The sequence below is a fragment of the Octopus bimaculoides genome, chromosome 5, assembly GCF_046866305.1.
Source record: "Octopus bimaculoides isolate indiv1 chromosome 5, ASM4686630v1, whole genome shotgun sequence".
NCBI lineage: Eukaryota > Metazoa > Mollusca > Cephalopoda > Octopoda > Octopodidae > Octopus > Octopus bimaculoides.
The window spans coordinates 30,146,415-30,156,414 of record NC_142932.1 but is presented as its reverse complement, the minus strand read 5'-3'; the positions used below and the strand labels follow the sequence as shown (position 1 = coordinate 30,156,414).

Genomic DNA, 10,000 nt, shown 5'->3' with positions numbered 1-10,000 from the left:
TCCTTAATTTTCGATATAATTAACTGTTCATTTCTCGCCAAAATCGAGATTTTGTGTCAGTGTTGGCACTCCGTCGCTTACGACGTCGAGGGATCCAGCTGATAAGATCAACGGAACAACCTGCTCGTGAAATTAACGTGCAAGTGGCTGAGCACTCCACAGACACGTGTACCCTTAACGTAGTTCTCGGGGAGATTCAGCGTGACACAGTGTGTGACAAGGCTGGCCATTCGAATTACAGGCACAACAGAAACAGGAAGTAAGAGTGAGAGGAAGTTGTGGTGAAAGAGTACAGCAGAGTTCGCCACCACCTCCTGCCGGAGCCTCGTGGGGCTTTAAGGTGTTTTCGCTCAATAAACTCTCACAACGCCCGGTCTGGGAATCGAAACCGCGATCCTATGACCGCGAGTCCGCTGCCCTAACCACTGAGCCATTGCGCATCCACTAACAACGAATATACGTATACTAATCAATATTAATCTCTTTCAGCTATTTGTGGTGGCGTCATTCATAAAGACAAAGGAATTCTAACCAGTCCTAATTCTCCAGATGATTACCGCCCTAATCAAGAATGCGTGTGGATAATTACTGTGCCTGACGGTTATTTAGTTGGTCTTACCTTTCAAGCATTTGAGGTAAGCAACACTTATATCATACCTGCGTGTGTTAGCCTTAATATATGTGAGTTCGTGCAAATCTAGTCGGTCTTACCTTTCAAGCATTTGAAGTTGGCATCCCGTATTATTGTATATTATGTGTGTGTATATGTGTGTTTGTTTGTTCAATTGATTGATTGTGTGTATGTGTTTGTGTGCACACGTACATCGATGTAAAATGATCCGTCGAGTTGCATCTCTTCAAACCAATGGGAATTTAGAGATCGATAAAATAAGTACTGGACTGAAATAAATGTGATCCATAAGATGGCGGTGACGCGGCATGATCGCTCGTTCGGTTAGTGAAGCTAGCAGAAAGATATCGAACTATACATATGAAATAATATTAGATTCATAATTGAGACAGATGTATGTGGCATATCTACACCCACCTCAATTATACATACCAATAAACATGTCTATGTTAAACCAACGACAAAGGTAACATTTAACACGTATGAAATGAAAACATAACGTTAGTTAATTATGCTTCCGTACTTTATCAAAATGAAAACAAGATCTTTATTACGTTTTGCCTGACAAAAGTGTGTTATTGAAGCATTTATGGAAATACATCAATAACTTTAGTTCTTGTTTTAACTTTTTTTATTACCATGTATCTATGGAAATATGGTAACATTGCCTTTTTGTTAATTAATTTTGAAACTAATTAGTAAAATAACTTTATCATTATTAAGCAGGTGTTTGGAAAATAAATTAACAAGAAATTTTGAAAGAACGTTTTAATTTAAAACGCTTTAAAATAGAAAAAAATTTATGACAGAACCAAGAGTGTTCTCTTGAAATGTTGGGAACAAAAGGGTTCATAAATTAGTCCAGTGGTTCTCAACCTTTCGTAGATCAGGATCGTCTTTTTCGGAATGGTATTTTACAAACATAAACATGTTTATTGGTATGTATAATCGAGGTGGGTGTAGATATATCACATACATCTGTCTCAACCATGAATCTAGTATTGTAAACTTAACTATTTCAAATATATACTACGATATCTTTTTGCTACTTCCACTATCTGAACGAGCGATCATGCCGGGTCGCCGCCATCGAGGGTTTTAGTTAATCTTATCGATCACAACATTTATTTCAGTCCGGTACTTATTTTATCGATCTCTAAATTCCCAATGGAATGGTATTTTACAAACGCTCCCTTTATGTTTCGCAAAAAAAAAAAAAAAAAAATCAACGTGGATTATTTTAATCAGACAGAAAAAGAATTTGCAGAGTCGTCTATAACGTATAACTTCTCATAGTATCCTTTCAAAGTGTACCTCCTTTCACGTTTATATGCTTTAATACCCCATATGTTAATTTTTTTATGGAAATTACTAAAGAGAAAGAGAAGCTACTTAGCAAAGAATATACTAGGCCTTGGCACACCATCAATCATGTTTCTGCTCGCTGATTACGTCATGTCCCATCCATTAATATCTTAAACTTATCAATGAAATTCTAGAAAAATATTTGTATTGTACCTGGCTTAAACATCTAATTTCTGTGAAATAACTAATACTCTTGACACTTGCTGCTCTTCTATGAACGCGCAACACCCCCACTGGAGTGCACAATTCCCCCCCAATGGAGCACACAACGCCCTCACAGTACCAAACAACGTTCCAAATCGAGTGCGCCGCCCTACTTAAAAACTACTGAGTTAATCTAACTAAATATAATCTGGTTGAAACATTAAATATATATATATATATATATTTGTTTTTACGATATAGCAGCTGTGATTGAAATAGAAGATCGAGATAAATTTTTGCGTAGCATCCTTGAAAAAGGCATGATCTTTCATAACTCCTCATTAATAATTTAGACCTAATTAATAATGTTTACAGACTGCGAGAAACAAATATTTCTGTTAAACATATACTTCCAATTATATCATTGTACTGGTTTTACGACTCACATCTGGAAACCCCATAAATTTCAAGTACTGTGTACGCTTGTGTGTGTTGGTGTGTCATCGTCATCGTCGTCATCATCATCATCATTATCATCATCATCATCATCATCATCATCATCATCATCATCACTGAACGTCCATGTTCCATGCTGGCTTGAGTTGTGTAAATGTATCTTGTGTAAATGTACCACGTGTTTGCCGAATTTGAGTGCATGCAAGTGCGTATGTGTATGAATGTATTTGCACGTGTGTGTGTGTGTGTGTGTGTGTGTGTGTGTGTGTGTGTGTGTGTGAGAGAGAGAGAGAGAGAGAGATGCATGTGAAAGTATTCGTGTGCATGCAAGTTCGCATGTATATGGTTGTGTAAGTGTGAATATATTTGCGTGCATATGTTTATGCATTACTTATATATTGTGTCTTAGTGACTATATTTGCAGATATGCAGATATGCATGCATGCACACTCATTTGCGTAACTTTGCAAATATATTTACGTATATATATGAATATCCGCACGTTTGTGCTGTGTGTGTGCTTGTGTCTATATGTGTGTATACGTGTGCATCTGACCGTACATACACCTATTAATGTCACATCATGCAATGTTTAAGCATTACGTTTCTTTGTTATAGATTGAAAATCATGACAACTGTGTATATGATTATATTGAAATCCTTGACGGACCCGACGAATCCTCCCCGTTCTTGGGAAAATTCTGTGGTTATAAAATGCCAGAGGAGATCAAATCCTCAAGCAATCAGCTGTATGTTAAGTTTTTCTCTGATGGATCAGTACAGAAAGCTGGTTTTTCTGCTACATTCACTAGAGGTAAATATCTTATACATTATCAAAACTAGCATTGTTTCAAAGAGTTTGTTTATTGTTAGTAGCGTTGTTGTCATTTCATACTACCGTGGTTCTCTCCCTGACAAATGCCTGATCCTCTCAAAAGGAAATTGTGTGTATATTTATATACATTTACATGAATTAGGGAAATTTTTCCCCTTTGGCACTTTATTGATGAAACACAAAAAAGATTTAGTATCGATGTAATTCTTATGTGAATTTGTCTGTTCCCTTTTCAGTCCACACGGGCCCACTTTAGAGTGGGGAGAAATTCTTGCTCTCTTTTGAGAAACAACGGCTTAACCTCATTGCAGCCCTATTTTTCACTGGTCAAAAATATTCCGACCGTAACCATAGCTTTTTTTTATTGATTGAAAAAATTTCAAATCTCTTATATCGAAGCTACACTGTGTAATATGTCTATTTTAACAGTGAAATTTGAAGCAAACATGTATCTAGGACCTCCAGACAGTGATAATGGACCGAGAAGTGTGGAGGGTAGACTTTATTGCTGCGGCCAGGGTTGGAACCCAGCCATAATAATAATAATTGAAACAAATAAAAATATAATAATAATATGTAGAATATTGGATTAAAAGCCCCTTGGATGGAAAAAAGTGGAAGGTTGTTCACATTTCACAATTAAAAGCGATTTGTTTTATATCGCTCGAACTTTCTAAAATGATGTAAACGATACACGATTCTTTCTCTAAAAGACACAGCTTCGAAAATGCACGGAGAAAATTTGAAATGTTGCTTTGGTAAAATAATCAATGCATCTGTCATGTTCACAAAGGATGTGGGTTCGTGTCCCATTGGCGTTTTTCGACATTGGCTTACCTACATCAGTAAAATGAATACCAAACAAAATACTAGAAGTGATGTAATCCCTTAAATTCTTACTTACGATATTCTAACATGTTTACGGTCCCATAACTTAAACCAGTAGCAAAAGTAAAGAAAATTAACAAATTAATCAAATAAATTAATCATTTATTTGATTTGATATTCCTTCAAATAATTTCAGTGGAATATTCCACACCTGTAATCCTATTAACCCGGAGGTAAATTCTCTCTTGCAGAATATGATGAATGTATGACGGACTATCACGGTTGTGATCATAAATGTGTCAATACGCTTGGTTCTTATAGATGTGAGTGTGAAATTGGTTATGAACTTCACTCTGACGGCAAGAAATGTGAAGGTAAGATATATATTATGACATTTATACGTGATGAATAAAATAATTGTATTTATAATAAATGTCAAAGAAGTATTAGAGTTATTAATAAGAGATTAAAAATGAAGGTATACTACGATTTGCAATATCTGAATAAAATTTTTTAAAACCTGTTTATTCAAAAGTAAAAAATATTATAGTCGTAGCCGTTACTAATTATTTTACTTGTTTTAGATTTGCATACATACAGACCCACACGCATGCATACATACATACATACATACATACACATCTATAATCTTGCACACATTTCTAATGTACCATTAATTTCACCAATAACAGGATAATGTTTTTCACTAAGAAATATTTTATATCTTTTATTTTTTTTCCTTAAAATATTTTCAGACGCTTGTGGAGGCTTTATCAATGTTGAGAATGGTACATTCCAAAGTCCATCATTTCCTGATCTTTATCCCACTAACAAGTATTGTGTTTGGCAAATTGTGGCACCAAAGCAACATCGAATTACTTTAAACTTCTCATATTTTGATTTGGAAGGCAACAACGTAAGTAACTCACAGCGACGCTTTGTTATTTTTCTTATGCTAAACAAAACATGTAATCATATATGATTTTTAACTATTTTAACTTTTTACCGTCTTCAGTCATTGGACTGCAGCTGTTTTGAGGTAAGACTTTTCTCAAAGGTTTTGTAGCAGGGGTCGGCAAAGTTATCAGTATTAACTCCTGGGTGTCTATGTGATAAACACCTTAAACGATTTTGAACATTGAGAGTGCTGAATTATTAGCGAATTATTATTATTATTATTATTGTTATTATTATTATTATTATTATTATTATTATTGTGGAGGCGCAATGGCCCAGTGGTTAGAGCAGCGGACTCGCGGTCGGAGGATCGCGGTTTCGATTCCCAGACCGGGCGTTGTGTGTGTTTATTGAGCGAAAACACCTAAAGCTCCACGAAGCTCCGGCAGGGGATGGTGGCCAACCCTGTTGTACAATTTGGCCCCCAACTTTCTCTCACTCTTTCTTCCCGTTTCTTGAGTAACGCTGCGATGGACTGGCGTCCCGTCCAGCTGGGGGGAACACATACGCCATAGAAACCGGGAAACCGGGCCCATGAGCCTGGCTAGGCTTGAAAAGGGCGAAAAAAAAAATTATTATTATTATTATTATTATTATTATTTTACACGAATAAGAATCGATTTAAAGAGAACCATCTATAATAGAATGTGAAAATTCGACATACCATTGCAGATATCATCTAGAAAATATGCTATGGTAACGGGCCAATTGTCGAACCATTAAGAACAAGCGCACACTTCATGAAGACATCTGAAATGCTCAAAACTAGTGTGTATTTATTGCTCGTTTACAGTAGAGTAGTTTCAGTTGTCTGACAATTTAAAATTTACCCTAATTTACACAAATTTCCTGCCAACATCGATGCAATTATTAGAATTCACCAAACGCATTAAATATTCCGACTATATTAACTTTTATTATTCGTTTTGGGTTTTGTCTCGTATTTTCATCAAATTCCTTTAGATATTTCTCACTAAAAGCGGTTACAACGCAAAAGAAGATGAATTATTTACATGGTGAATGTCGATAAATTATCCACGATTCCATGAAGGGGATCATTGACAAAAGTTTGCAGTCTCTGGTTTACATATTGGTTTACTTTATCAAATCTTAAAATTGCAATCGCTATATCTATTTAATTTTCTTTTCAGCAAGACTGTGAGTACGACTCATTGAAGGTATCAAATGGTGAATCATCTAAAACCATAGGCGTATTTTGTGGTTCAACCCTCCCAATGCCCATTACATCTTCGGATAGTATTCTTCGTATTGAATTCACTTCTGATAACTCAGTACAAAAAACAGGATTTAACGCTACTTTCTTTACAGGTAAATTTATATTATTTTCCCTTCTTCCAAAATCCTCTACTTAAGCTGTATGTATCTAAGTTAGTACTATATGCATTAAATTATGAATAGAAATAATTATGCAGTGAGGAAAAAACAACGTGTAGTCATTTTTTTCGTCAATAATTCGGTAAAAAAAAAATGGAGTCTATGCGTCGCTGAGGAAGCCTGATAATACCAAAACATGTCCAGAATTGTTTCCCGTACATTTCGGAATGATTAAAATAGCAATTAGTTATTGATCTAATATTGTTCTTCACTCACTGCATATGTATTTCTAAGTGGATTGTTAGCGATTTAATGCTTACTGCATTAAATATGGTGACGTTAATTTAATTATTATGTTTCTTAGGGGATGGGAAAAAAATATCTTTGAGTAATTAATCTCATCGATTTGTACATAAGTCCATACATGCATAATACACTCACATGCACACACAGACACATATATACTCATATACACACACACGTGTGTGTGTGTGTGTGTGTGTGTGTGTGTGTGTGTGTGTGTGTGTGTGTGCATGTGTGTGTTTCTACATAGCAAATTTAAAAGCAAAATTTATTTTTATTGACCGCACAGATAAAGACGAGTGTGCTGTCAAAAATGGCGGCTGCCAGCAAATTTGCAAGAACACAATTGGTAGCTATGAGTGTGCTTGTCAAAATGGATTCACGTTGCACGAAAACAAACACGACTGTAAAGAAGGTGAGTCTTTCATGCATTCCTTATTTAACTCAGTTTTTATCACTTGGGCCATTCAGACATTATCTTTATTTATTTATTTATTTATTTATTTATTTACTTATTTATTTATTTATTTACTTATTTATTTATTTATTACTTTCTGTAAATAGATCCGACCAGATCCAAGCAAAACATAAAGTCAATAAACCTGAAAACAACGAATAAAGCAAAAAAGAATCGGATGCTAGGGGACGCTACCAATACAATAAGCAGTAATACTTCTTATTAAAGATCTATCTAAGTATCGATCCACACGCAAACACAAGCACACACATCATACATACATACATACATATACTCTCATATGCGCACACACATAATCACTACAGTAATAAAGCAGGCTTTACTTAAGGTGCTGTACTTAACATTATGCACAAACGCATATATATATATATATATATATGTGTGTGTGTGTGTGGGGGGAAGTAGCTTGCTTACCAACCACATGGTTCCGAGTTCAGTCCCACTGCGTGGCACCTTGGGCAAGTGTCTTCTACTATAGCCTCGGTCCGACCAAAGCCTTGTGAGTGGATTTGGTAGACGGAAATTGAAAGAAACCCGTCGTATATGTGTGTGTGTGTGTGTGTGTGTGTGTGTGTGTGTGTGTGTGTGTGTGTGTGTGTGTGTGTTGTGTATCTGTGTTTGCCCCCCCCAACATCGCTTGACAACCGATGCTGGTGTGTTTAGGTCCCCGTAACCTAGCGGTTCGGCAAAAAGAGACTGATAGAATAAGTACTAGGCTTACAAAGAATAAGTCCTGGGGTCGATTTGATTCGATTAAAGGCGGTGCTCCAGCATGGCCGCAGTCAAATGACTGAAACAAGTAAAAGAATAAAAGAATAAAAGAATGCGTTTTTGGTTGCAAAGCCATGCCTGTGTCTGTATTTAAGACAAAACAAAAACAAGCAAAATGTGCGTATATAGCTGTGTAAATTAAACTCGTAAAATGTTGCAGTTGTTTTAACCGTTAACCTTTTGCTAATGATATTTATTTCATTGAAAGGCGGCGAGCTGGCAGAATCGTTAGCACACCGGGCTAAATGCTTAGCGGTATTTCGTCTGCCGTTACGTTCTGAGTTCAAATTCCGCCGAGGTCGACTTTGCCTTTCATCCTTTCGGGGTCGATAAATTAAGTACCAGTTACGCACTGGGGTCGATGTCATCGACTTAATCCCTTTGTTCTTGTTTGTCCCCTTTATGTTTAGTCCCTTGTGAGCAATAGAGAAATAAATATTTATTTCATTGAAGGCGGCATTTCGTCCGTCTTTACGTTCTGAGATCTAATTGCTCCGTTGTCGTTTATCTTTTCGGGGTCGATAAAATAAGTACCCGTTGAACACTGGGGTCGATGTAATCGATTTGGCCCCCTTCCCCAAACCTGCTGGCCTTGCGCCAAAATTTGAAACCAATATTTACTTCATTGCTTCGTTTAGTTTGGTGTAATTTTCCATTTTGAAAATGTGATTTATTCCCAGATATGTACGTAGTACTCGACAAGGGTCAAACCATGGCTTCTTTATTATATTTAAAAGCAAATTAAATGTTATAAAGTCATTATAAATTATACCACTGACACATTTTGTTTTCTTTTGAAACCGATGAGGTTCTCAGATATTCAGGTATTTAAACCAAATATGTAATATTACTTGTTTTTTTTATTCCACAGGTGGCTGCAAACACGAAATAAAAGCCCCATCAGGAACCATAATCAGTCCCAAGTGGCCAGAATTCTATCCTAGCCGCAAGAATTGTGTATGGACATTCACAGTCACTGATGGACACCGAGTGAAATTGCAGTTTGAAGAATTTGAGCTGGAGCCACATCAAGAATGTACCTATGATCACATTGAAATCTTTGATGGTGACAGTATTAATAGCCAGTCTTTGGGGCGTTTCTGTGGCAACAAAATACCTCATCCGATTTACTCCAGTGGCAATACAATGCATATGATCTTTTACTCCGATGCCTCCGTCCAAAGAAAAGGCTTCAGCGCTGTACACAGCACAGGTGACATATTTTAAATTTCTCCCTTAAGAAACCAGAAAGTTAATTTCTTTAGTTGCTTTGTCCTTTACGATTTTCACGATAATTAGCATAGATTTATGAGATTTATACTTGTGCGAATAAAAGTGCTTAATTGAGACCTGAGCTTGATGATGTCACAAACTTTGTGCTACATTCAGACAAATCAACTGATATCAGTCATAACTTCAAACTTTTTTCCATGGCGGACATCAGAGTATCTTGTTGAAATCAGCTTCCGGTAACATATATTTATGGCACAAAACTTAGGACAGTAGATGCCAGATTAAGTAGAATGGTAGACAAAATACTTTGCCTAACATTATAACATTATAATACGTATCCTTATCTTCCTGACTTCGAAACCTGCTGAAGTCATCTTTGATTTTTATTCTTTCGAAGTCAATATAATCGACTAAACCGTTCTCTCTACTTGCGTTGACTTGGGACCACGCTAGTGATTCCTCTTCGTTGTATCTGGGGTAGATAGAGCCGCCTATATTTTTCATCTAAAATTCTATAATAATAAGATTTTTTTTTTTTTTGTTCTTGGTATTGCAGTGTGTGGCGGTCATTTAGTAGCAAAACAAGAATCGATGTTTATCTATTCCCACGCCAAATATGGAGACCAAAACTATGACAACACGGCTGACTGTGAATGGGTGATTG

The 10,000-nt window shown here is 36.2% G+C and overlaps 1 protein-coding gene across 2 annotated transcripts in view; it reads left to right on the top strand.

The window, feature by feature from the left end:
- LOC106882577 (tolloid-like protein 1) overlaps nucleotides 1-10,000 on the top strand; it is an 88,810-nt gene that overhangs the window by 66,666 nt on the left and 12,144 nt on the right. The window contains exons 9-17 of one of the 2 annotated variants that reach the window (XM_089352140.1): nucleotides 490-635; nucleotides 3,215-3,410; nucleotides 4,511-4,633; nucleotides 5,015-5,175; nucleotides 6,368-6,545; nucleotides 7,144-7,269; nucleotides 7,419-7,520; nucleotides 8,975-9,316; nucleotides 9,893-10,000. The exon at nucleotides 9,893-10,000 is cut by the window's right edge and continues 70 nt beyond it. In XM_089352140.1, coding sequence (XP_089208266.1) covers nucleotides 490-635; nucleotides 3,215-3,410; nucleotides 4,511-4,633; nucleotides 5,015-5,175; nucleotides 6,368-6,545; nucleotides 7,144-7,269; nucleotides 7,419-7,520; nucleotides 8,975-9,316; nucleotides 9,893-10,000 — 1,482 coding nt within the window. The remainder of the gene's footprint in view (nucleotides 1-489; nucleotides 636-3,214; nucleotides 3,411-4,510; nucleotides 4,634-5,014; nucleotides 5,176-6,367; nucleotides 6,546-7,143; nucleotides 7,270-7,418; nucleotides 7,521-8,974; nucleotides 9,317-9,892) is intronic. The other variant, XM_089352141.1, reaches the window with a different exon arrangement.